The 26,871-nt window shown below is 42.1% G+C and overlaps 3 protein-coding genes across 8 annotated transcripts; all 3 read left to right on the top strand.

Moving 5' to 3' along the window:
• Positions 1-1,033: 1,033 nt before the first annotated feature.
• LOC108015320 (platelet glycoprotein Ib alpha chain) lies at positions 1,034-19,718 on the top strand. 6 transcript variants are annotated; one of them, XM_017081711.4, is made up of 7 exons: positions 1,036-1,197; positions 4,064-4,280; positions 11,809-11,916; positions 17,094-17,461; positions 18,087-18,207; positions 18,283-18,507; positions 18,579-19,718. In XM_017081711.4, the coding sequence occupies exons 2-7, from the start codon at positions 4,134-4,136 to the stop codon at positions 18,642-18,644; spliced, it is 1,035 nt and encodes a 344-aa protein (XP_016937200.3). In that variant the 5' UTR covers positions 1,036-1,197; positions 4,064-4,133; the 3' UTR covers positions 18,645-19,718. The 6 variants fall into 6 exon arrangements, with proteins under 6 accessions (XP_016937201.3, XP_016937200.3, XP_016937199.3 ...); XM_017081710.4 differs by having other exon boundaries at positions 18,072-18,207; XM_065867451.2 differs by lacking the exons at positions 17,094-17,461; positions 18,087-18,207; positions 18,283-18,507; positions 18,579-19,718 and adding exons at positions 14,509-14,839; positions 15,206-15,679 and having other exon boundaries at positions 1,037-1,197.
• A 964-nt stretch (positions 19,719-20,682) lies between these two features.
• LOC108015107 (transcription factor 15) lies at positions 20,683-22,032 on the top strand. The gene is made up of 3 exons (XM_017081352.4): positions 20,683-20,982; positions 21,408-21,538; positions 21,605-22,032. The coding sequence occupies exons 1-3, from the start codon at positions 20,759-20,761 to the stop codon at positions 21,697-21,699; spliced, it is 450 nt and encodes a 149-aa protein (XP_016936841.2). The 5' UTR covers positions 20,683-20,758; the 3' UTR covers positions 21,700-22,032.
• Positions 22,033-22,374: 342 nt separating this feature from the next.
• Dna2 (DNA replication helicase/nuclease 2) lies at positions 22,375-26,043 on the top strand. Its single transcript, XM_017081858.4, has 3 exons — positions 22,375-23,000; positions 23,060-24,097; positions 24,154-26,043. The coding sequence occupies exons 1-3, from the start codon at positions 22,455-22,457 to the stop codon at positions 25,870-25,872; spliced, it is 3,303 nt and encodes a 1,100-aa protein (XP_016937347.3). The 5' UTR covers positions 22,375-22,454; the 3' UTR covers positions 25,873-26,043.
• The last annotated feature ends 828 nt before the right edge of the window (positions 26,044-26,871 follow it).

The raw sequence follows: 26,871 nt of genomic DNA, 5'->3' as shown, positions 1-26,871 counted from the left end.
ATTGAGGAACACAAAAATAAAATGGTATTTGAAATATTGCAGAAAATATTAGTTTCTTTTAATATCCCTATATCATTTTAAGATGTCTTTCCTATATAATTATTTTTTATTTTCAAAGTTATATTACTATATTTCTTAGAGTAACAACACTGCAATATCCATTCCCCCGACATTTTATAGTTTTTCGTTACTTCACTAGTTCCAGCAATGTCTTAAGAACTCTTAGTTTCTAAGCAAGTGGAAATAAAAACGTAATATTTTCAGAATTGCGTGGATGTCACGACTTCCATTAGCCCCACGACTCTGTGGTAATTTTCATAAATTTCCATTATGAGCCCAAGACTACTGTGGCTTTATTTGTTTTCTGGCCAACTTTCGGAATGCGGAATGGTAATGGGAGTGCAATCAAACGGAATCAAATTGTTCGATTGTGGCGACTCTGGCCAAATGGCAATCGATAAATTGGTATCGCAGGGAAGCGGTCGCTATTAAAATGCATCTTCGAGATGCGCAGCTGCAGGAGGTTGTGTAAGCCCACTAAGCCGAGAGTAAAGTGAAAATGAAAAACGTAAAAATAAAACTGGCTCTAATCCTGGCCACGGCCCACTGACAAACTGAGCCAGCTGATGGAGATTGACAAACTGACAAACTGAAGCTGGCAGTCACGAGGCGGAAACTTTTCGCGTAATCGTGTTGTCGAAAAAGTGGGAAAAATACAAGAAAAAAAAAACACATGCAGGAGAGTATCTGCTCGTAAAAAATTACAAAAAATAAAGAAAAAGCAAGCGAAACTCTGGTTAAAGCCACTCAAAAAGCCTGGTCAAGCTCTCGAGCGACTCAAGCTTGACTTTGGCGCTCACTTTCGTTTTCGTTTCGAGCGGAATTCGAGCGGCCCAAGCGGTACGGGGGCGGTACAGGGGGCGGTACGACGGGCGGACGCTTAGCGGCGCCGCTGCCGACGCTCTGCCGCCGCGCTGTCGGTGTTCGCCGCGCTTTGTCTCGAGCTTTAGTCGCTTGTGTGTGATAAAATCACGTTAGTAATCAATTGCAGGCCCAACAGCCCAGACCACAAAGAGCAGCACTCGCAGCCGCACCACCGATCCACAATCCACGATCCACCGATCCACGATTGCTGTGTTTCTTTTCGACCCAGCAGACATATTTTTTTTTCGGCCGCTTACTTTTTGGCCAAAACGCGTACGTATCTTGAAACAACAATGTGTGGTGTGCTAAAAATGCAACAAAAAATATCCCAAACTGTTATCGTTATCGCGAGAATCCATAAAACAAAACTCGAAAAGTACTACGAGAACGGAATGAAAGCCAAACATTAAAACATTTACCTCATATTTTTTTCTTCATTTTTTTTGCTGTGCTCTACAATTTTTAAGAATATCTGGTTTGTGAACAAAAACTGGGGGAAACCCAACGAAAAACACCGAAAGAAAATTCCAGAGTTTACATAAAAAACAACAACAACAAAAAACGCGTGTGCTGAACTATTTTCGGTTTTGTCTCATTTCTCATTTGCTGCATTCATTTACCTTGTTTCGATTGCCCAATTAATGCGAGTTGGTTAACACAAAAACGTTTTTGATTGCCAATTTCCAAGTTGCGTTTCGAGGGGTTTCGTGTGCAGTGCTGAAATCGATTCGAAAACAGGGGGAGGGGGTGCCAGATTGGAGCTATATCTTTGGGGAGAATCGCGCCAAGCCGGTTGAAGCTGTTTCACATCTTAGTAGTTGCCAAGAAGTCCTAAATAAAATATTTTGAAATTTTCTAGAATTTTACAAATACTTTTTAATATTTATCAAGAAGCCCATAATTTTAGAGGACCAATCTCAGTGTTTAGATAACTTAGAGATTCTTTGTAGAACTACCAAGGAGTCATTAAACTGTGATACCTTGAAAATATTGCCCATACGCACTGTTGCCCTGAAGCAAAGCTCAGCTTAATTGCAAAGCTATCCACAGGAAGTGCACTGCTTCAGCTCTTTTTCCAAAAAACAAAAACACCCAGTCACTTGGCTTAAATTATATTTCGAAATCCCTCAGATATCCCACTCAAGCCCTGATTATAGCCGTTGTTTTTGGGACTCTGCCTTTTAATTACGACATGTCCATGTCGTAGCATGCACTCAATGCCAGATGCGGATTTTTTTATGAGTTTTATGATATTTGTGCAATTGCCAGTGAGTCGTAATCATAAAACCCCAAGTTCCGTATGCAAAAAACCAACAAAAACCCAAACCCGAATGGTATATGTCAAGTCACGTTGTTGATCACTGATCACTTTTCGGGCAATTGTTAGAAGCAAATGGATCAGAGAGAAAGAGCGGGAGAAAGAGAGGGCTTGAAAGTAAAAGCAAAGGCAAAGGCCCAAAGATGATGACATAACATCTGGGGGCTCTGTTGTTGCCGGTTTTCGCTCTTTCTCTTTTCGCTTCTCTGTTGTGCTCGGGCTTTTGGATTTTGGATTTGGGATTTTGGCGCTTACGCCCTACTTTAGCAGCCAGCAGTCTTCGGGCCAAGTTAAGACGAAAAAAAGACGTATGCGAAGACCTGACCATCAGCATTGCATGTTCGCCTCGAGGGGGCAATTCCAATTTTCAGTTCCCCCTTTCTCTGGCTTTTTGTATTGCCAAATTGTTTGACTGATTGCTTGATTGACGGCAAAACAAAACAGCAAAGGCGGCCAAAACAAAACGGCCCAAAATACACTTTCAAGTTCATTTCTTGCATGCCTCCGCTGAAGATGACTTGGCTCTTGGCTCTTGGAGTTTCCCCGAATTTGTTAGTGTTTTCTTAAAATGGGTAAAGAAAATAACCAGGCTCATTAAATACATTTTGGTAGTAATAGTAGGTAGTAGTAATTGCAAAGGGTATATATTTTACAAACGTTACCAAGATTTTTTAATTTTTTAATAAAGATTGTTTAGAAAGTTAGGTTAAAAAACTAATTTAAAAAAACTAAAGCGATAGATATTATATTGCAGGTGGTAGTTGGGCTTGTTTTGCAAACCTATTCACAAACAAACCTATAATAAGATAAGATAAAATCTAATTTCTAATGTTTTTAAAGAACTTGTAAAGTTTGGACATTTTTAAATCCCATACAGCTGGTTAGATATATAGTCAGTGACCAATTCCGCAATCAGATCCTAAGGCATGCCAGCTATTTAACTTTTCACCGCCGATCTCCAATTGCCAGAGCCTTAACCTTTGAGCCCGCAATGTCAACTCGCATTCGTGTCAAAGTCTAATAAGCCAATCAGCGATTCTAATTTGCGGTTCCCTTACTAAGTACTTAGTTTCTCCCATTAAATTCGGGATGACTCATAATTTTACATAGTTGTTGACCAAATATATTATCCCCCTCTCCCGTTCTTCAATTAGAGCTTTGTTTTCTTTATTTTTTGCTTGTTTCAATGCATTTTCTCACATTTTTGTGTGTAATTACGGATCAAGCCTGGCTTTTCGCACCTGTCTGCCTCTCTTTTCCCCCGGGGGCCTTATTCAATTTCTTTTTAACAAAAGCCCAGCTTTGAAAAGCTTTGCCATAGAAATTGCACAAAAATTATAAACAGGCAGGCACACATACACAGTGCCGCTGGCCAAATGTTAAAGTGAGAAGGAAAAAAAAAATAAGAAAATTACATAATTTTTGTTGTGATTTATAAACTGCTCGCCGTTGCAGCACACCGCTGGCATTACTCATACGCCGAGTTGCCCAAGAAATGTCCAATATTTAAACTTGACCAAAACGGCCGCCTCAGCCGCCAATGGCCATTGGCCATCGCCTATTGACAGTTGTCGTTAGCATCCGCATCGCTGCGAAGACCTTGGGGCCAGAGAATAGCCAGCCAGCCAAACAAAACGGTTGGGGAAAAATGAACAAAACCACAGACTCGAAATCAAACATGACCATTTTTATTCGATTTTTACATTTTGGCTTTCAATCCGTTTTATTTTCGGTGTTTGTTTTCCACGCGATAACCGAAGGTCACCGCCCGCTGACCTTTGCCTCTGCATTATCATTAATTAGCATGCCCTCTCGTTCCAGCACTCCCGCCCACACACACACGCGCCCACCTCCCGCTCACCCACACACACACGCGCGCGACAGAGACAGCATGAGGCAGCCCAGTAGACAGCACTTCCTGGCGATCCTCGTCCTCGGCAGCGCCGCCTGCCTGATCAGCGCCGTACCGCTCCCCCAGCCGCAGCCCGCCGGCAACCAGGAGCTGGACGTCCTGCAGATCCCGCTGGCCAACGGCAAGGTGAGTGCTGTTAAAGATCAGTTAAACGACGATCATTTGGATCTAAAAATCTTGCCAAAGGTTCCTTACATTGTTCTTATATAATGCATTTCAAATGGTTAATGGTTTTTTTTGGAAGACCGTAACCCAAACTTCCTATATCTAAATTATGTTAGATTCTAAACTATCCAATGAAATAAGTGAGTTTTGATGACCAATTGGATATTACTTCATATGAGCAGAAGATCCTTAAATTCATATCAATAGATTCCTTAGATTAGGAAACTTAAGTGGATTGTCTGCTTTTTAGATAACGCATTTTAAATGGTTGACAAAAAATTAGACTCTTAAATTATTAAATTAAATTTAACACCCATTCTTTAACTAGCATAATGAGTAATTGATGATCATCTGTAACTAAATTTTTATTAATACATTACTTATATTGGAAGACCTAAAATTTAACATAAAGATAAACAAGTCTTTTGAGACCATATATTCTTAGATAAAGGGAAAGGTAATTATTCCGAAACTGTATGAAGGGTCATTTTTTCAGGTTTTTCTGGGTCTATTTGCCATTCTTACATAAGGTTTTTATTAGGATTCCAATTAATTTAGTAATTTTTAATAACATACTTTGGTTAATTAATTAATTACTTTATAATTTTGGCTAACTGTCTACAAAAATGTACCCACAATGCAAATATTCTTTTGATCATTTTACAGTATTATAAAATCTGTTAAAGTGAAGGTTTAAATGTATTCGATCAACTCTAAATTGAAAGGGGCGACTTTGTTATTGCGTTGCCTCCTAATATTATTTAACTTGGGCTATCCCTACTCAATTTACAAGGCATAATTGAAACGTACTTAACTTCAACTTAAAGAATTAGCATAAAGGCGAGACTTCTTTTGTGAGCGAGAAACATAAAGAACCCAAGCCACCTTCCTACTTCCTATAACTACTATTTAATGAGTTTTAGCACTGCAGAAATACAAAAAAAAAGAATATTAAATTCTCCAGAGACCTATCAAATTATATAAAGAAGCTCAGGGGAGGGCAAATATTTACTTGGCTGACTGTATCAAGAAAATGATAAAATAGCCCAAAGTCACACAAGCGAGTGTGTAGATCAAATATTAGCCAAAGCTTTCATAGGCTTTTTCCCATTCAGGGGTGGTTCCAAAACAAATTGAAAGGCTGTTGCACCACCACATCAGTTGTATTGTTATTTAAAACGCGAAATTCGTCTGAGCTAGGAGCTATTAAACGGATAACTTGCTGCAATAAAACAATTTCGGGCCATAAACTTCGGCTTAATTGGCTGGCTAAGTGGCCAAGTTAATGGCCAAAGTGCTGGAACTCTTGGAGCGACTCTCGTTAGCATTCAGTTGGCTCGGAGTAGCGCGTGCTGCTGCCTCAGTTGCCCTTTCGACCATATTTGCTTGACAAATTTGCACTTGGACTGGGTTGGTTGGCTTTTTTCGGAAGGGGTAGGAAGCGGCCAAACATGTTGGCCAGTCGGCGAAAACTTCCTTTTACTTTTCGGTTTCAGTTTGGGTTTTGTTTTATTTTTTTTGCCAATTCGGGTCTCGGGGTCTCTGGGCCCGTCCAACCTGATCCGAGCTGCGATCTCTTGGAGAGCAGACCAACAGACCAACAGACCAACAGACCAGTTCCAAGGAAGTTGGCACACTTGGTACCTGTTTCCTTAGCTGTATTTCATTTGGTTTTTTTTGGGCCTCAGCTGGGTGTTGGCCCGGCCAAAAAAACCGGACTCTCGGCCCGAGTAGAGTTGAGTAAGCCAACTGCAGCGCGGCTATTTTATTACTTAATTGCCAGGCGAGACAGTTCCCCACAATTCCCATTCGCATTCGATCATCGGCGGGGATCATTGTATCACTGTGCCGGCAATTAGCACCCCGTACAAGCCCCCCTTACCCACGCCCCTGGCTAATTTGTTAGCCAAAACTATTCGGCCAGAGAGCTGGCCAGTTTTTAGCATTGTTTTATGTCATTTTATGGCTTTCACTTTGTGCCACAAATTTGCACAAATCTCCGAAATCTCCAGACAGCTGTGAAGGCTTCGTAAAAAAACATTAAAAAATCAACGTCGTTATATTTGTCAATCAAAGTTGGCATGCAATTATTTATTTAAATTCGTGTGAGATACTAAAATAAGCAGAGAAGTATTTTCCTGGTAAGAAGTATTTTTGTGGACTACCCAATAATCACACTTCTTAATTTTTTTATGTTTTTATAAATGCCTAAATATATTTTCTGATATGAAATACACTTACAGTGTTTTAAAGAAGCTCATAAAATTTTAATAACCATTTAAGTGTACGAGGTATTTAAAATAGCTTGAACTTGAACTTTATTTGCTACTTAAAATGGGCTTGTTTTTTATATTTTTTCATTTATACAACTCGTTTACTTCTTATCAGTAGTAGTATTTTAAAATACTTTTAATTTCCCATCGGATTATACAATGTTCTCAAAATGCGCTGCAAAATTAAATGGTTAATGATGTTGTAAGCCCAAAAATGATTCAATTTAGGGCCAACAAAACTGCAGCTTGCCACAGAGTGTTGGGAAACTTAGTGATATCATGCAAACATAATATATATTTTAAATGCCTACACCCACGCCATTTTCAATAACATCTTTGAACATCTGCTGCAAGGCCCAAAAAAAATACAAAAATAAAAAAATTCCAGGCCAAAAGCAAATGTTACACAAAACGGTAAGCATTTGTTGTTGCCCAATTTGGCTCTGCGGTTGAGAGCGAAAACTGGGTCAAAATTTAGCCCACAAAACGCTGATACGTTAATGAAGTCGATTTGTATATATACTTATAGATGGGTATGCATATATATAGTTCACTCGTAGTATGAGCTGATGTTCATCTTGGCGTGTTGACATGCCTTGCGCCATAAATCATTTAACGAGACGATGACAATGGCGATTGAACCGGCTCCCAAGAAGCTGGAGGAAAATCGGAGAAAAATATATAAATAAGCAGAGCTGTGGACAATTTTCTTTGCGATGTCAACTGCAATGATATCTCCATTGTTGCCACTTTACTTGTGTTTTTGTTTGCCTGCCTCTTTCTGTCGATTCGATTCGATTCGCTTGCTCGATGGCTTCCCTGGCACCCAGCACGTGGCAGAAATGATATAACAAAACATTTGGGGGAAGCCGAGGGACTGCCAAGTAGCTCCACTCTCTGTAGAGTCCATGGCTCTCTGATCCGTCGGACTGCAATTACGGGGGGTTTTTGGGGGTGCTTCCTAACGGGGCAGAACTGCTAGTGATTGCGCTTTTGACTTAATAAACAAGTTTAATGAATAGATTATTGCTTTAAATTTTGCAAAGTAAGTAAATTTCATAATCTTAAAAAAAAATTATTTTTTTTCTTTGCGCTAAACATTTTCAATCAATTTTTAAAAGGCTACATCTTATAAGTGTTTGTACATATGTTACTAATGTCTGAAACTTGTTATCTATGCATAAAAATATTTCGGATAGACACTCGTTTAAACGGTTTACCTTTTATCTTTGGCATTTATTTAAGTGGTTATTGATTTTATTATAAACATGTATTTATTAAGTGGGTCTTAAAACTCCTTCTTTTTATATATTTATCTTAGCAGACTTAAAAGAGGTCCCATAATTATTTTTTTGTATAGTTTCATTATTTCTTGTAATCTATTAAAATGTTATATAGCTTTTAATGGGATGTTGTGCTATTTTTGTTTTGCACCCACCTCGAGTAAACATTGTTTTGATTCCTTGCCAAGTGCAGACGCTCGCCTGGTGATAGACTTTCCGCTTACGTAACCAGTGGCTCCCGCTCCACCCCCTTCTTTAGGACCCCCCTACAGCTCCGCCCCACTGCGCCACTGAACTGAACAACTTCCTCTCTTCGCGCTCCTGCACACATATCACGCATACGCCGCATTGTACGACAAGAAAAACGTCAATCGCAACTCGCTGTTGTTGCTGCAATTTGTTGGTAGCTGCATTTTTGTTAAGTGGCAAACGAGACGCGCTTGCCTTGTCTGTCAAGTCAGTCAGATGGCAGCCAAAGACAATTTATTCAGCAGGGAGTCCAAAATGTGAGGTCTCTTTGGGGGGTTCCCCTCTCAAGCAGAAAAAAAAAGAAAAAATTGCCTTAAGATATGGATGTTGTCTTGGGCGATTAGCCAGTGCCTGAGAATAATTAAAGCCCGGCCATTATCCAATGGTCTTGTGGCTCATTTGATTTATTCATTTTCGAATTCCAGTTTCGCCCATTTTTCAATTTAATTTAATTGTGTCGCGTATTTTTATTAGCCGCCGAACAAGGCCCCATTGGCCTGGCCAACTGACAAGTGGCTAAAAGGCTTTGCCCCCGCCCCCTGGATTAGCAATGGGCGTGGCATGATATATCTGTTTGGATATAGAAGCATATCCACTGCGGTCATGACACGCACTGTCGATGAGGTCGCATTTGCAATTAAATTGGAATTTCAATTTGTTTTCGTGGAATGTTGGGGTTGTAGCGCAGCCTTAATGCTCTATAATGATACATAAAATATAAAAAATGTATGATCCCTAACTGTTTTTTGTAAATAAATAATACAATAATAATATATATTTAAAACGGATATTTACATGCTTATCTGAACTAACAGTGCCACATCAATTGATATTCCGTTGGCCATATGCCAGCACTAAAGCTCTTTAAATAGCACTTAAATCACTGAATAAAATACCCACAAATATAAAATAAAATATACCAGTTTGCAATGTTAATTTATGCACAATCTGTGACTTATCGAATCTAGTTTTTTGACTCGGGGCCTTTACACTCGCTTATATATCTTTCTACGAGAGCTTGACTTTGGCAGTAATTTGTGGCATTTTTATTGACTCGAGAGTCGCCTTAAGTTGGTTAAGGTCAAGGCAATTTATACATTTATATGCCCGAACATTTTAAAAGCGCTCTTAACAATTTGTTTTCTTTTTGAAGATTTTTTTGGGCTTCGATTCGATTTGATTCGATTCTTTATAAGCGGTGTCTTCCGCCTTGGCATGAGCCGAAACCGAAATTGAAAATGAAATTCCCAACATACTGCAGACTGCTTAAAATTCACAGCATTCGCTTTAATGACGTTTGCCACGAGGCAGCTTCTGGGCTTGAACTCATTTGAAATTCATTAAGATGTCCCATAAAAACGTAACTTTTGCCTTAAGTAGTTTCTGGCCCCACTTCCCCTCCGAAGACTCCTTCCCTGGGCAATATCCAAACAATTGTCGCACTAAACTGACACTGACAGACAGCTTAAAATATGATGATGAATATATACTTCGGGGGGAAAACGGGGAAGGGGGAAAGGGAGACACAGAGTTGGCAACAGTTTGTTGGCCAAACTAGCAAAAGTTTATTTTATGCTCCTCATCATCATAATCATGGCCATCATAATCATCGTCGCTGCTGCTGACTTCCGCCCGCGTGTAAAAGTCAACTTCCGCACTGACTTTTGAGTCAATTAAACACTGCAACAGCAGCAACATCCACTCCTCAGAGAAATAACTATATATATATATATCTACTATATATCCACGGCCTGGGGATCCCATTTCGAATCTCTTTTGCCTTTAAGTAGCATTCCGAAAGTTAGCTGGCTGAAAAACGTGACAGTTTTATGGGAATACCCTGCAAATTCCAAATGCCTAATCTCATTAACTGGCCAAGATGTGCTTTCAACGAGAGGCCAACAAAGGTGGACACATGCGAAAGCCATTAACAATTGGAATAATGGGCGAGGTAAAAAAACAATGGTCGCATATAGACAATTGCCTCATTAACTGTAGGTATTGTCGGTGATGATATATGGGGATATATGTATGGTATTCAGTTGACAAGGTGGAGTCATTGAATATTTATAGATATTATTAAAACAAATGGTTTTAATACTGCAAGTAATCTATTTGTTAAATGATAATAAATATATAATTTATTGTTATAGTGGAATAAAAGTAACGCCTAAGGTTTTAAAACCTCCTCTTAAAACGTCTAAAAGTATGCAACAATATATTTTGAAAAACCTTATATTTTATTGCCTACTTTTGGTCACCTCGATAAGTGATTTTTTAACCCTTGATATTTATTATAATATATAATTTATATTTACATTATGAGTAGAATAAAACTAACCTTCACAGTTGTAAATCAATTCTTAGATGGAATTCCTTTTCGGTTAATGATATTATTCTATAAATTTCCAGTATTTCATTGCTCGGTGCCCATATCACTTGGTCCATTAAGAGTATTACAACTATGACTACATTGTCCGATATTGGAATGGCTACCCAGCACAACCTTTTTATTTTTTGTTCGCTATAGAGCAGCGGAAGAAACTTTTCCAATTGTTAAAGTGTTGATGCTATATTATTAGATTGTGCTGCTTTTGAGCTGCTTGGAATCCCTTGCACCTGGTGGCACCTTGACAATTGTTGCTACTAAGAAGTTGCCTTTGCTTTTGCTTTTGCTTTTTTGTTGCTTAGTGACTCGTGCTGTTGATTGTCCAAAAGTTAGCTGCCTCCTTGGCCGCTCATTCAGCCATTCATCCACCGCCCACAAAATGCAATTTTAATGCAATTTGAAAATTTATTGTGCAATATTTTCTTAGCTTAGACAGCTTATTGCTGTTGTTGCACAGTTGGCAATTGCCCATTAACGTTAACAACTTTTTGCAAAGTCATTTGGCTTTCTGGGCCTCCTGACTCTTGGTTTTTTCTATTTTTTGAGTTAGGGGGTCGAAGAGCAGCTGCACCACCCACTAAACTGAACCACTACACCATCCACTTGGCCAAACTCAACTAAAACAAGGGGCCACTCAATGTGTTGCTGTAGGGATGGAAGATCCCTTGTAACCCCAGAAAAATTACAATTTACACTGGAAACTTGATTAAACAAATGACAGGGGCGCCCCCGAAAAGGGGACGGGGGCAGACACCAGCTACTCATTGTCTAAAGTGAAAGTTTTGTCAATTTGCGGGCACTTTGGGGCCTTTTGTTTTCTTTCGTTTGGCATCTGCTGAAGCTGCGGCCGTCTCATCTTCCCCGCTGTTTCACTGCCAGATTATGCAACAGATGTACGAAATTATATAGGTATTATTGTTTATCTCGACCGCAGAAAAGTAATTCGCACTTAAAACCAGTCATTGCCAACCTGAAAGTCAACTGGGTCTCAAATGGCTAAGGTCGCGCAGAAAGGCTTTGATTATAGCGCTATTTTGTCAGTCATCCAATTCTTAGTATTGGTTATATATATATAACATAATAGAAAATAGCCAAAGGAGGAGGGTTCCCAAAATGCTAGCTAATATATAATATAAAGCTAACTATAAAAAGCATTTATTTCGTTACAATTATTATTTTTGGCCAGTATTGAAAAACTAAATCAACATCCAAGGTTTTTTACCATTTTTAATTAGTAGTGTTAAACTATTTCACCTTGTTTCATCTACTATTTTTTCCTTTCACCCCTTTTACAGGAAATCGATGTCTTGACATTGGGCGCCAAAGACCAAGAAACATTGATAGCCGATCGCAACAAACGAACGATTGGACTGCTGCGCGAACTGTTCCCCGACATCACCAAGGTAAGAACCCGATCGGATATAGACCTATTTATTTTACATGAACCATAAGCTGTCCCCCCGAGACCCCTTTGCCCCTCTGAAACGTCAGCCAACCCCATTTGTAATGCCAACTTTAACAATCCACTCAGACACTTTTAGCCCAGGGTCTTAGGAACCCAGAAAGAAAAAAAAAGAAATGAAAACCATATACCCCTTGTCTATATGAAAGTGTATTGAATTTGGCGCCACGCGAAATGTTTTCCTCACATAGGAGATCAATGTGCAGATCAATCGTCTAGTGAATAATGTGTTGCAACGCGTGGGGCCCGTGGTTCTGGGCACGATCCTCAATCCGGCCTTCGATCGGGGTCTCCATCCCCGGAAGCCAGCCCAAGAGGACGACGATGGTGCTGGGGATGATAAGGATAAGGAGCAGGGTTCCAAGGACTATGACCAACTGCCCGAGGACCTTACCCAATTCCAGCCCGATGGCGATTTCGCAAAGGAGCGCTGATCAAGAAAAAAATATGACAAACTTAGCCTAAGGCTTTACCCCGAAACAAATATTGGCTTGGTCCCCTCCTCTCTCTCCTCTGGAAATGTGTTCCTCCAAATGTTGCATGTTTTTCTTTAGGCTTAGCAAACGAGCACTCAACCAACCACCCAACCAAACCACCTCCTGAACTCAGCATGCAAGCACCACCACCACCACCCAGTAGCAGAGGTTGAACCACCCACAAAGACACATATAGAGACACGAACACAGACACATATAGACAACACCCACAATTAAGTTTTCAGCCTGCAAACAGATAGTATCATCATCCCAACAATTGGCCAAGATCATCAAGAACAGTCAACAATCGACCAAATCAACAACAAATCAGCTACTGCATCTACTGCATCTCATGTGGAAAGCACCACCAAAAAAAAAAACAACCAGAACCACCAAAGAATCTCACTTACCCAGTTTAAAACCACATATTTTCTGTTGACCTTTCGCTGATCTCTCGATCTAGGAAATCGACTCGATAGTGAATCGAATTATAGCCCAGGTGATACGGGTGGCCGGTCCGGGTCTTCTGAATAGCATATTGGCCGGAAATCGCGGTGGTGCGGGTGGTGCAGCAGCCGGTGGCAGTACAACGCCGGCCTCCGATTTCGATGCCGATTTCGATGCGGACTTCGATGATGACGATGACAGCTCGGCGACGTCCAGCAGTCCGGCAACGAGGAGTGCCAGTGCACCACCGTTGCCACAACTACCGGGCCAAGGGGCCAACGAGGTGGAGGAGAGCCGGCGGGTGAAGATCGATTTGCCCACATTTGCGCCACAGGCTGCAACTGAATCGAAAGGTGACGAAAGCTTTAACAATCAGGCATCTTCATCCCCAACAACAACCGAAACAACAACCACCACCACCAGTCCCAGTAATCCAACAACAACCACTAGCAGCACCACTAGTAGCACCACTAGCACGCCAGTGGAGGAGCTGGTCCAGTTGTTCCCGCGCTTCTTGGAGCCGGCAACAACCGCGGATCCAGCTCCAAGTCCAACTCCAACTCCAAATCCAACTCCATCTCCAGCAACAACGACAACGACTACTTTGCCTGCAACAACAACCACCACCACCACCACAACTACCACTTCCAGCACCACTGATTTACCCCCACCAATAACTGAACCCACCACCACCAACATTCTGTTCCCCACCAACAACAGCATCGATGAACCACAATTGCTAACCATCATAGCCGATATAAATCGTTTATTAAATTCTACCAATTATTTTATTACAACCAGAGATAATCTAACAACAACAACAACCACAACAACAAAGGCCACAACAATTGACAACAACAACATTACGAAATTATTGCCCGTCTTTGATTGAGCACTCAAAAAAACAGAGTTTAAAAGGCAAATAAGGATTTGAAAGCAACAACCACCATCACAACAACAACTACAACAAGAACCACAACCACCAGAACAACAACAACCACATAAGGATGAAGATGAAGAACAAGAGAGCATCAGCAACATCATTTAGAAAAAGCATTTTCAATTTCGTTTAGAGATTTTCGCTCATTAAAAAACAAATGGAGATGAAAAGCTCCGAAAACTCTCGAACCGGTTCATAAGTTGTGTGTCAAGTGGTTTCAATATTATTATTTTTGGAAAAAAAAGTATACGAAATTTAGATTCTATAAAAGCTTTATTGAAACATATCGGTTTTCAAATTCTACAAAGTTTTTGGTATTTGAAATTTGTTCTTTTTTGGAAACCACTTTAAAACCACCTTAAGCCACTTCGGAACCCCGACCCTCACTCCACCCTCATATATGCCGTAGAAATCACCCTCTGAACCGCTTTGCACATGTATTAAGAAAGCAACCCCATTGTATATTGTTGATATTCCCTACTAGGCCCCAAGTTCCTCCGTCCCAAAACCTTTGACCAAACCCCAAAAAACACCATCCGCATTGTATGTAACCGTAACTGAACCACTGAAGTTAACTAATCTCCCCTACCCTCCACTCAAACCCTCTCAAAACTCTATGCACCTGCACCACCGAATCTAAATTCGTACACGCACCACGTGGTTGTTGTAGCAAATCGACGACCAGGCGAACCGCATTATCTCAAAGCTCTTGAGAACTTTGGGACCCACGGTGCTGCGTACCGCCATCCAGGGCAACAGTGCGAATGCGGCCAGGACCACTTTCGATGCGGATTTCGATGATGACGACGATGAGAGCTCCAAGAGCAGCAGCAGCAGCTCCACCACCTCTTCCTCCAGTAGTGACAGTGGCACCCGGGTGACCATCGAACTGCCCACCTTCGAGCCCGATGATGATGAGAACGAGATCGATGCGGAGAAGAGCAGCAGCAGCAGCACCACCACCACCACTACCAGCACCTCAACCACCGAATCCACCTAAAGTGCGTTTCATTTGCTACAACAACTGTGAGATACAAGAAACAGAGTCAAAATATCACCAAAAATATTACTGGAATCACAGGAAAGGTGTCTAAAAGTATTCTACCATATATTCTGAATTCTTCTGAATTTTTCGTTGCATACTTCTAGACACTTTTATAAATGATTTGTTTTTAAATCCAGTGATTTCTTTGGCACCCGCATCAATTACAGACTATTTCATATTGATATGATAGATCTTACTACCATTTGATATGAAATAGTCTAGATGCCTCTTTGGTTTTGATATTGCAGAGCTCTGTCAAGCAGTACTATTGAATTGGCTTTTAAAATTGGTTTCTCTTCCCCTTACAAATTTTTCCGCGCAGCACAACAACAACCACCCAACCACCCTCTACAGAAATTGAAATAAACGTTAAAGGAGTATAATAAAATGAAAGTGAAGTTCTCATTGAATTGGCATTGTTAACCAACACTTGATTGTTTTGAAATTACCTTTAGCACACTGGTTTTCAGCACACATACACAGTCACTAGCCTTCTCTATCTCTATGTCTCTTGTTTTCCACTCTCCCTGTCTCTTTCTGTCTCTCCCTCTTTATCTTTTTCCCTCTCTCTCTGCCTTAGTCATCTTCTCCTAAAACTGTTCCCTTCAAACTTTATCCTCCACACTTTTTACTACATTTTTATCTTATATCTATCCTGCTCTCTCATGCGCACCCTCATTCCACATAGGTTAGTAGGTGTTTTTTACAAAATAAATTTATATATTTTACATTTATATTGTATTAGTTGTGTAAGCCATTTTTTAATACATTTCCAAATATACCGATATAATTTGTACTCTCTTGTGACTTTTTGCTCAAGCCAGAAACATCACATTTTTAGAGATTTCAAAGCTTCGTGAATGGTGTCTAAAAGTAGGCAATATACTGTTCACCTCTGTATAAATCACATTTAATTTTTCCCTGCCTTCTTTTTGACACTTTTAAGAAGAGTTTGATATACCTAGAGATTTTCGAAAATCGCCAAAATATTCATACACACTTTTGGTGCCCAGACAGACTCGAAAAAAACGTGTAAAAATCCCATTCAGCTCATTTTTGTCGCTCTCGAAACGATGGTGAATTGTGGGTTTGGTTGGGGGTTTTGTATTCCTCACCACAGCACTCGTAGGTACACTCACCACACTCACGAGTGCATTTACATCCCGAAACTATCTCTGCTCTCATCCCCAGAATTATTATTCTATACTCAGTGTACTCATTTCCGCACTCATTTTCGCCGTCTTCGTATTTTCGCCCGCCGCAGAATAAAGAAACAAAAACAAAAGAGTTGACAGGGATTTACAGAGATTCGTTTTGCCACCCATCCAGAACTAAAGAAAAAAATTAAGAACGCTTGAAAAATATACCCAAGAAAGCGTAAGCGATAGTCGATGTCTGATAAAGTGGATTTCTAGACTAAGCGCTCCTCTCTATTTATCTCTCTATCTCCTTCTATCTGTGCTATCTCGCTCCTTTTGTTTTTCTCTTTTGCTTATTTTTGTATCTTTTTCTCTTTATTTTCATGTTCCATTAAAACCCGATTCGATTTGTGCAATGCAAATAACTCACCACCAAAACAATCAAATCAAATCAATCAAAAAATACGAACAACGCTCCACCGAAAACTGATAACCGATAACTGATAACCGATAACGATAACTGACAACCGCAAATGTATACACAAATACATCGAACGCATTTGTGCACGTATTCGATAACTGCCCATCAATCAATCGATCGATTTCGACACCACAATCGACAACAAAAATATCGCCAATTATCAACAAAACCACCTAACCACTCTGTCTCCACCTAACCTCACATTCACCCTAACCTCACAAACGATGACATAACCTCACTTGTGTTGAACTCACCACACGCAAACACGTTGAAAAAATGAAAACAAAACAAAACGAAACGAAATACACACGAAACCCACTGTTGAACACACATATTACACGTCGCCGAATCCTACGCTTTGCCTTTCCCTCAAACCCTCGACCTTGGGCTTTTCACCCACCAACCCTTGAACCACCCACTATCCTCTCCTTCCACCCCCTTCCCCCACACATGCACATAATCAACGCTAAAAAAAATTCAAAATTTCTAAACCTACACCCACAACCAAAAAAAATGCAACAAATGCCCTACCAAAAATATCGAAAAAATATATACAAACCTTTGACCAAAACCCGAAAAAAAACCAAAAGAATGGAGCCACCGATACCCAGATCGACTTGTCGGCTATCAACAAGCAATTGGAGGAGACGATCCGAGTGGCCCGTCAGGTGAAGGAGGCGGAAGCAGCCGCCGCCGCCGTGGCCGCCCAATCCCTGTCCCCATCCTCCGCATCCGCCTCATCGCCGATCGCCCAGGCGCCCATTCCCCTGAAATCCAACGAGCCCATCCAGCTAAGCTTCAACAACGAACTTCCCAGTGTCTCGACCTCTGCCGGTGTGAATGACAAGGCCTTGAGCACCAACGATCTTCAGCTTTCCGAGTCCAAGTCGCCGGCGATCGATGAGCTGACCCTCGACTCCGCGGAGGAGACAGCCGACCTGGACGATCGCAACAAGAGGTAAGTGAGGGGTTCCTCCTTCCCCACAACATTGCAAAACACTTAAATAAATTAAAAAACACTAAACACATAACTAATCTGACACTTTCCTTTCCTTTTCACACCTACAATAATTCAACAACAAATGGAAATACTTCAACCATTAAAAAATAAAACCCACTTACTAACCAAAAATTCAAAACACATACAAAAAATGCAAAAACTATTCAACAACTAACTAATTCATATCAAACCAAAAATTATAAATCTATACTCTATAAAATATCAACAACACGTGAATACGCTTCACAACCAACCAATATACATATGATTGTAAACTGATGATTTAAAATTCAACAACGATTCAACAACATTTAAATTCACTCAACCATTACCCAATTGGAATGGAATCTCCCCACCTCAACAACTAACTAATACGAACTATATTCGAAACATATAAATCAAAATTCAACAACGATTCAACAACATTTGAAACTCACTCAACAATCACCCAATTGGAATGGAATGTCCTGTCCTGAACAACAAAATTCAACAACAACATATAAATCGAAATTCAACAACAAATCCATATTCAACAACCATATGATTTCGAATGGATAATCACCAATAGCAATCTGTTCAAAAGGTTCCTCAGCTTCGGCGGTGCGGGTCTGGCCGGTGGCTCAAGCGGCGGAGCAGGTGGCTCGCCCAGTGGCAATGCCTTGGGAGCCGGAGGCTCTGGCAACTTTCTGCTGGACGTGGTGAGGGTGAGTACCCCATTGTTATTAATTGACCCATTTAGATGTGTCTAATTTGAATATTTACCCTCCCTGAAACACCAGCTCTTCTCGGGCAGCGTTCAGACCCAGCAGGGCGACGAGGCGGCCAACTCGGTGGGCGGCGGAGCCGGCAGCAGTAGCGGCGGAAGTTTGGGTGGCGACGGGGACGCGGATGGCGACAGCACCCGCAACGCCGACGGCTACACCGAGGGCATTCCCGGCCCAGTCACGCGCCTCGTGGTCCTGGCCAACCGCGGTCTGGCCAATCTGGTCCAGGACTTGATACTGGTGAGTGTTCAAATAAATATATATGATTCAGTAATCAACAAGTTCTCATATCTTATACCCTTCCCTTTCAGCGCGTTGCGGCCACCAGCGAGAAGTTCGTGAACTTCAAGGCCAAGCTGATAACGGCGCTGATCTAAGGTCAAGGGTCAGCACCGGCCACGCCCTGCCCGAATTAGTCAAGTCACCAACCTGTACAGAGTCAAATGCAGCAGATCACCCCTCTATCTCGCTCCCTCCCCCCGGAACGTCTGTCTCTATCTCTCTCTGTCTCTACCGCTCCCCTCCCCCCAAAAAAAAACCACCTCCTCCACCCCCTCACACCCACACACACACACGCCCACTCACTCACACGGAGACAATTTTGTTGTGCATCATTCGATCAAAGAAAGTTCCCGGCAATTCCAACATTTCTTTTAAATTTTTAGCCAATTTTTTTATAACAAAAACGAAATTAGTTCGATTAACTAAACACAAAAAAATCATAAAATTATAAGCAAAATTGAAAAAATACAAATCAAAGAATTTTATTTATATGTATCAATAAAAAACAAAAAAAAATTAAAACGAAAGTGTGAAAGCAGCATTAATATGCATATGTATAGAAGAAGAAACGCCTGATACAGATATTCCTGCCCTAGTGCTATATCTTAATATCTTCTCCCCACTCCCATTGGCTTTTGTAAATATTTTGCTATTTGCAAACTTTCCTCACCACTTTTCCTGGTCTTTTCCTTAATTTTTACCGCCCCTCCTAACCGTTTTCCTCCTTTTTTGTGTATATTTTGTGTTCTATTAAAAAAATCATGACTGTGGTGTTTTATTTACTATTATTTTTAATTATTTTAAACGAAAACGAAGCGAAGAAGATGAAGTTGATGAAAGGATGATGAAGGACCCGTCAAGTTTCCATTAGAAGAAATGTTTTTTTTACTTGCTGTTGTTGGTCAAAGAGCCCCAAAACACCCATACACACAGACACGCACACTCACTGAAGCATACTCAACATACATACATATATAAAGCGATTCGATATGCCCATTATATTATATAGATCCGTTCTTGTTCGACTTCCCTGTGTCCCCTGGATTTGTTTGTAACCCCCCGTAATCCTAAGCGAATTGTGTTTTTCTCACTATGATTTTTTCTAGCCTAGCTAAGTGAAACTTTCGAAAAATGTGTATAAAATAAAAGTGAAATCATTTTAAAAACGATCTGCTTGGTGTTTTATGTTGTACAGGTGGGCTTGAACTCTACACAGGTTAAAAAATGGCAAAAATATTTGTATTATAATTCATAAACGAAATATTTAATACAAAACAGATGATGTTGTCTAAAATTACTTTGAGCTACTTTTAATTTAACGAACGTTTTTAATATTTATATCAAAGTTTATAGGTTCATAGTTTCATATTATAAATAATTGTGACTAGCCACACGCTTAAATAAAATGCGTTTGTAAACTACTTAATATGGAAAATTACTCATAGGCAAGCCAATCGCATTTTATATTCGCACAATTCAGCTACTACAAAATATTCCAAAATTAATAACCATTGTGAGAAATGTTTTCGGGCAATTAAAGAGCATTTGCAAATATTTGCACAATTTCGCAGTGAGCTGGTTGGCTGCTCACCCTCTCGAATCTGGTTTATAAATATCTGGATTATCCATCCCGGCACATCGCGCTGCTTGAGTGGCTGAATGAATGACTGAGTGGCTGACTGACTGACTGACTGAGTGACTGACTGACTGACTGAGTGGAACGCATGCGTGGCATGTGTGCGGTCCAGAAAAACCAAAAATAAAGGAGCGCAGAGGGAAGGTCAGGGTCTAATGTGCCACTTCCGCTTTCCACATTTCCACACAAAAACAAAAACAAAAACAAACAAATCGCCGATGGACAAATGGACAAATGGGGATGGATATGTGCTACTTATCCTTGGATCGCCGGCCACTTGATGCACAATTAGTGGCGCACAAGTGCGGGCATTGAGCATTCCCGCTTGTTTTGACAAGTGCACACATTTAGCGGAGGAAACGCTCTCGTTATTGTTTCCCATCTTCACGCACAATTTGTCGTCACTAGCCGATGACTTAATTCATTTAGCAGAACAGAACAGAACAGCACAGTACGAACATAAATATGTGGCGGGTGGGGGGTATATTCCTTATAGAGAAGTGTATGTAGTCAGGGAATCCACCGGAGAATCCGCTCAGTTGCTCGCCAATCGCCAGTCGCCGCGGTCATCGGATGGCGGTCTCATCCTCGTACTTGATGGCGGTATTCGCCCAGGACAGCAATAGCAGTGGCAGTGCCACCGGGAGCGGATGCAGTGGCGCAGCCGCCGACTCCGAGGACTCACAGATGGGCCTGGAAAGCCTAGGGCACCAGGGTAGCCACGGGCATCACGGGACTCACAGGAGGCGGCCGCCGCGCCAGAAGATCAACGCTAGGGAGCGCTACAGGACATTCAAGTGAGTCTTGAGAAGTAATTGTGGCTAGGGAATGGAATCAATCATTTAAAAACATTTTATAAGAAGTCAGAAAACTATTAAATTTAGAGACTACAGCTTAATGCTTCTCAAAAGTTTTACTAACATATATATCCATCAACAAAAGATATAATTTTTAAACAAAAACAGCATTGAATTGCAGAGGAAAGTCAAAACAATTAGGCAGGTGTACAAATAAATAAATAATGGACTTAAATATTATCGAATTTGACTATGCAATTTAATATGTTTTGTATTCATTTTAGGGTTTTTGTGTTTCATTCAATATATTTAAAATGCCGATATGTGCAGGCCTAAACTGTTTTGCATATTACCACTTAGTAATCGTATCTATTCATGATAGCCCACTTATTTTATATTTTATTTTTATTCATTTCGCAACCCAGTGTAAATTCCGCTTACGAAGCTTTGAGAAACTTAATACCCACGGAACCCATGAATCGCAAGCTGTCAAAAATCGAGATCATTCGCCTGGCTAGCAGCTATATAACGCATCTCAGTAGCACCCTAGAAACAGGTACGTTTGAAACATCAATTAATAACAATAATAAGTTTATTTTAATATTTGAATTTATTTCGAAAGGAACTGAATGCCAGCCATGTTTGCTACACAAATACGAGAACGAAGGCGTCGCCAGGCGAATCAGCATTTGCACCTTCTGCCTAAAAACCAATTGAAATTGTTGATATCCGGACTATTTATTAATAATTGTAAATTTTTTTGTCGTATCTACTGCATTTAAAGTCCTTTTTGAAAACCACCTTTGAATTGCGCGCCCAACACCAGCGCCATCTATGGAAATTTCCTGCAACGAGATGTAAACTGCTTGCAAAAACTGAACTGCTTTCCTACATTTTTAGTACACCTGTGTCATCTCGATCTCTTAATATTTATTAAAATTTAAATAGTATAAGCAAAATTAATTTTAAAAAACCCGAAGAAGAAACGTACAACTCTTTGGTTCGATACTTTAAAAGGGAAATGACAAAATAAAATACTTTTCAAATTGCCGCCAAAGTGTCGCCCTCTGCTCGGCTCTTTTACGCAACGCAACAATAACCTGCCACCTCTGTTAAAAGTATCTAAACGTAAGGCAATGCGAACTAAAACAAATGCAATGCGTACAAGCAAGAAGGTATGAATTGAAATAAACATTTTACAGAATGCGTACTTAATATGCTATAATAAAAACAACTAGGTTATCAAATTAACGTACGAAATAACTACATTTAACATTTAAAATCATACCGCCTAAAATCCAAAACTGGAAAATAGCTATAAAATAGCTGGTCTAGCCACTCCGCTCAGAATAGCGTCTGGATATTTCTACCAAAACACGAAACGGTCACACTTATTGCGCCAAAATATTTGGAAGCATAACTGTAAAGTAAATAGTTAAATTTATACTAATCAAAGAAATAAAGCCCCCGTGATGGCCACAAAACGTGTGCTAACGCCCAGTAAGGCGGAAAATGCCACCGCCGACGTGCCGCCGTCCAATCCTCTGAAGAAATTCAAGGAGCAACTGGACTTCGGGGCTGATGATCTGGAGAATATCGACTGGGGCGACGATGATGACTTCGATTTGGCGGTGGCCGGGGCTGTGGACTCCATAAGCAACCACCGACTGGATCTCAGCCACTGGCAGCGGTGCGAGGTGGCGCGGGTGGAGCAGCTGCCCAAGAAACAGGGGCTGGAAATCCACGTGAAGAGGATTTCTGGCGGGGATCCGGAGACGGCTGTTTGCCAGCTGCACGCACCCTGGAGTCACATGGCCCTGGGGGTCGGGGATACTGTCTCTCTGATGGGCAGGTGGGATCCATCTGCCGGATGCCATGTGATCGACAAGGAGCAGGGCTACTGCGTCTCCCATCCGGATTTTCTCATTTCCGGCACCACAGTCACCGGTTCCCTCTTCTGCAAGCGCAAATCCGTTCTGCAGGAGCGTTTCCGGGGGCTGGACTCTGGCAGCTCCATAGTGGGTACTCATCAAGATCCACAGAACCCACCTAATCCCAAATTCATTCCCCTTTTCAGATGGTCATTGGCACTCTGGTGCATGAGTTGCTGCAAAAGGTTCTCCGCCAGAAGCTCTCCCAGAAGGTTCAAATCCAATCCGCGCTCCAGGAGATGCTGGCCAGCTCTTCCTTGGCCCACCTACTCTATGCCAGCAATCTCAGCCAGGCGGAAATGGAGTCACAGCTGCTGAAATTCATCGATCCCATTGTCAGCTTTGTGGCCCAATATGTAAAGGGTGAAACACCGGACGTCCTGCCGCCAGAAGTCTATCGCGGTCGCATCCATGAGATCCGCGACATAGAGGAGAATCTCTGGGTGCCTCAGTTGGGCCTAAAAGGTAAGGTGGATGTCTCCGTGAAGGTAAGGAACCATCTGCGCAAGGAGGAAATCATACCGCTGGAGCTGAAGACTGGCCGAGCCAGCTTCTCCATGGAGCACAAGGGGCAGCTGCTGCTCTACCAACTGATGCACTCTGCCCAGGGCAGGGACACCCAGTCGGGACTGCTCCTCTACCTCAAGGAGGGCCTTCTGCGCGAGGTTCCCAGCGGGAGGAACGAACAGCGGGATCTCGTAATGCTCAGGAATGAGTTGGCCCACTGGCTGACACGGGAAGTAGTCATCCCAGCTGAAAAGGAGGAACCCTTGGAGCCACTGCAGCTACCCGAACCCGTCTACCATCACAGCGCCTGCGGCAACTGCGCCTACAACACCATCTGCTCCAGCTTTGCCCAGAGGGACTCCAGCTTGGAACTCAGCGACTCGCATCCCCTCAAGAAACTTATGCCACAGCTTCTGGGGCACCTCAAGGAGCCGGATCACGCCTATGTGCAGCACTGGTGCGGCTTGCTGGCTCTCGAGGAGCAGCACAATCGTCTGTCTTCGCACTCGCGATCCTTTTGGACAGAGGATCCTGTAAAAAGGCAACAGCAGGGCAGAGCAGTTTGCCAGCTAAGGCTAGTGAAGGGTCAACGGGTTATTTTTGAAGAGGGACGCTATCGTCAGAGCTTGGAGCTCGATGAAGAAGCCGATGCCAGCCGAGATCTCAGTCTCAGTGGGGTATTTTTAGTCCCAATCCCCCAAAAAACTATTTTAATCTTGAATCTGTCTTGCAGTTCGACGTGGGTGAATATGTGGTGATCAGTTCCAGTTCGCGCCTAGCCATTGCCTCTGGTTTTATTGTATCCCTGGAGGCTCGTCGCTTGGATCTCCGCCTGGAGCGCGATCTTAGCCAACTGTATGGGCAGGAATCATTCATCATGGACAAGCACGAGTCACAGAGCTTTGCCACCTTCAATTTTACCAATCTTGGCCTGCTGCTCTCCGATGGTGAGCGCTTCCAGGAACTGAGAGACATTATAGTGGCCAAGAAGCAACCGGAGCAGCATAAGGTTCTGCCCAAGATCATCCTCACCAAAGGAGCTCCCATGCTACTACAATTGAACAAAGTACAAAAGACCGCAGCTTTGCGCGCTTTGACCACCAGCAGTCACCTTTTGATCAAGGGTCTGCCGGGCACTGGAAAAACGCAGACTTTGGTTTCCCTGGTCAGGCTGCTTCATCTCCTCGGCAAGAGTGTCCTCATCACGGCCCAAACGCACTCGGCCGTGGACAATCTCCTTCTGCGTCTGCTGCCCTTTGATTTGCCCATGATGAGATTGGGTTCCAGCTCTAGAATTCACAGCCAGCTGGTGGAGATAAGCGAGGATAGGCTTACGAAGGACTGCAAAACGGTGGAGGAACTAGAGAAGGCTCTGGAGAAGCCCTCCATTGTCGGAGTGACCTGTCTGGGCGCTGGACATCCGCTCTTTCAGCGTCGCCAGTTCGACTATTGCATTGTAGACGAAGCCACGCAGGTGTTGCAGCCTACTGTGCTGCGTCCATTGGTGCACTGCAGCAAGTTCGTCCTCGTGGGAGATCCGGAGCAGCTGCCGCCGATTGTCCGGTCGAAGGAAGCCCGCCAGCGGGGAGCTGATGAGACTTTATTCCAGAGATTGGACTCTGATCAGGCGACCGCTGTGCTGAGCCTGCAGTACCGCATGAACAAGACCATCACCCGCCTGGCCAATGAGCTCACCTATGGCGGAGACCTAAAGTGCGCCTCCGAGGAGGTTTCCGTCGCCAGATTCCAGGTGGAATTGTCCAACCAAGCTCCCCGGTGGGTGCAGCGTGCCTTGCTAACTCATTTGGAGCAGGCCGTCACCCTGATAAATACTGGCAATTGCTTCGAACGCTGTCAGGAATTCGTGCAGGCATCCCAGCGACTGGGGGACACCTGCTCCTCCATTGAGCAAAGCTTTGGCGAAGACAAAGAGGAGAACAGAAAGCATACGGCCAAAAGGAGAATATCCAAATACACAAACTACTGTGAAGCGGGCGTGGTGATGCATTTGCTGAGGCAACTATTGAAATCCGGCTTCGAGGCCTCCAGGATTGGAGTGATTGCTCCGTATCGGGCGCAGGTGGAGCTGCTCAAGAAGCTAGCCTCCAAACTGGACCCCAACCTGGAGTGCAACACTGTGGATCAGTTCCAGGGCAGGGATAAGAACCTGATCATATACAGCTGTTCCAAAACAGGCGGCGAATCCGCTGACATGGAACGCTCGCGGGAGGCAGAGATCCTGGAGGATCAGCGCCGCCTAACAGTTGCCATTACCCGTGCCAAGAACAAGCTCATCCTGCTGGGGGATATCCAGTGCCTCGAACAGTATGGTCCTTTCCGGCGACTCTTCAAGCACATCCCTGACAGATGTCGCCTAAAGTTGGAGGAGGGGCGCATGGAGTTCGCCTGGCAGCGGATCCAAGAGGACCTCGCCTCTCTGTTGGAGAACTAGGTAATTGTTATATACGTATGCCTTTGTTATTTGTATGCTTCACCATCCTTGGGAATTATTTTTGATTGTTCCATTGGCTGGCTAAACAAATTCTTCTAAATGATATTCTATATACTAAGCTTTTACACTTAAACTAAATATAAAATACATTTTTTTCCATGTTAAAGTAAATTTATTTATAGTTTGGAATTGGATTATTCCGAAGATTTCTTTCCTTTGCTTTCAAAATATAATTGAAAAAATTAACTATTGTGAACAAAACGCACTTCTTTAGCGTTTAAAAGATATGATTGCGTTTTTTAAGGCTTTTGAGAGTCTTTAGTAAAGAAAAACCTTTTGTAATTTTTAATTTAGCTATAGGAATGTTGTTTCGTTTTCAAAATATTAAAATATTATTTGGTAGTAGGTATACAAAAATAATTGTTCTTTAGACTTACAAAAAATATTGTTGGGTGTTTAAAACCTCTTTATAACCTGGTTTCTTTTGAGGGTCCTTAGTGAGGAAAAGCCTTTTATAATTTGAATTATAGTCGTGTGATCAGTAAAGTTGTAGAAACTTTTTCACTGGCTCACAAGATTTCTCAAGAAATTCCCTCAAAATATTGTGATTAAATTGCATTATCAGGGATTTGTTTTGTCCAAGACTTGACGTAATCCTTTAATCCGAGAAATAGCTTAATAAACTATTTTCCGTGATGGGACCCTACATGTTCTTGAGACTCCCACCCACTCCACTGGATAAACGGTCCGTGTGTGTTCCTCCCACCACCTTCTTATCTGAATCCCAGTACTCCCGCTTCCAAACGGAAGTTGGGCACCCCGAGGTCTGAGCTGCTTCTCTGCGTGCCCTGAATATATGGGTACATAAATATGTACATGTACATAAGTATATGGAGACCATATGGAGACCCGGTAAAGGGCTACTTGCAGCGGATGCATTTAACAGCCAGGAGGCGAACGTGAGTCATCCTGGAGATGATTATCGTATCATTATCGTCA

The sequence above is a fragment of the Drosophila suzukii genome, chromosome X, assembly GCF_043229965.1.
Source record: "Drosophila suzukii chromosome X, CBGP_Dsuzu_IsoJpt1.0, whole genome shotgun sequence".
Classification (NCBI taxonomy): domain Eukaryota; kingdom Metazoa; phylum Arthropoda; class Insecta; order Diptera; family Drosophilidae; genus Drosophila; species Drosophila suzukii.
This window is presented reverse-complemented; position numbering and strand designations above follow the sequence as displayed.

What these genes read in the sequence shown, in the direction of transcription:
- LOC108015320 (XM_017081712.4), top strand. Translation starts at nt 4,134, where the DNA reads ATGAGGCAGCCCAGTAGACAGCACTTCCTGGCGATCCTCGTCCTCGGC. An exon ending in TCCCGCTGGCCAACGGCAAG is followed by an intron (nt 4,281 to 11,808) that starts GTGAGTGCTGTT and finishes CCCCTTTTACAG; the next exon opens with GAAATCGATGTCTTGACATT. An exon ending in TGTTCCCCGACATCACCAAG is followed by an intron (nt 11,917 to 12,914) that starts GTAAGAACCCGA and finishes CTCTCGATCTAG; the next exon opens with GAAATCGACTCGATAGTGAA.
- LOC108015107 (XM_017081352.4), top strand. Translation starts at nt 20,759, where the DNA reads ATGGCGGTCTCATCCTCGTACTTGATGGCGGTATTCGCCCAGGACAGC. An exon ending in GAGCGCTACAGGACATTCAA is followed by an intron (nt 20,983 to 21,407) that starts GTGAGTCTTGAG and finishes TTCGCAACCCAG; the next exon opens with TGTAAATTCCGCTTACGAAG. An exon ending in CAGTAGCACCCTAGAAACAG is followed by an intron (nt 21,539 to 21,604) that starts GTACGTTTGAAA and finishes TTATTTCGAAAG; the next exon opens with GAACTGAATGCCAGCCATGT.
- Dna2 (XM_017081858.4), top strand. Translation starts at nt 22,455, where the DNA reads ATGGCCACAAAACGTGTGCTAACGCCCAGTAAGGCGGAAAATGCCACC. An exon ending in TGGACTCTGGCAGCTCCATA is followed by an intron (nt 23,001 to 23,059) that starts GTGGGTACTCAT and finishes TCCCCTTTTCAG; the next exon opens with ATGGTCATTGGCACTCTGGT. An exon ending in GAGATCTCAGTCTCAGTGGG is followed by an intron (nt 24,098 to 24,153) that starts GTATTTTTAGTC and finishes TCTGTCTTGCAG; the next exon opens with TTCGACGTGGGTGAATATGT.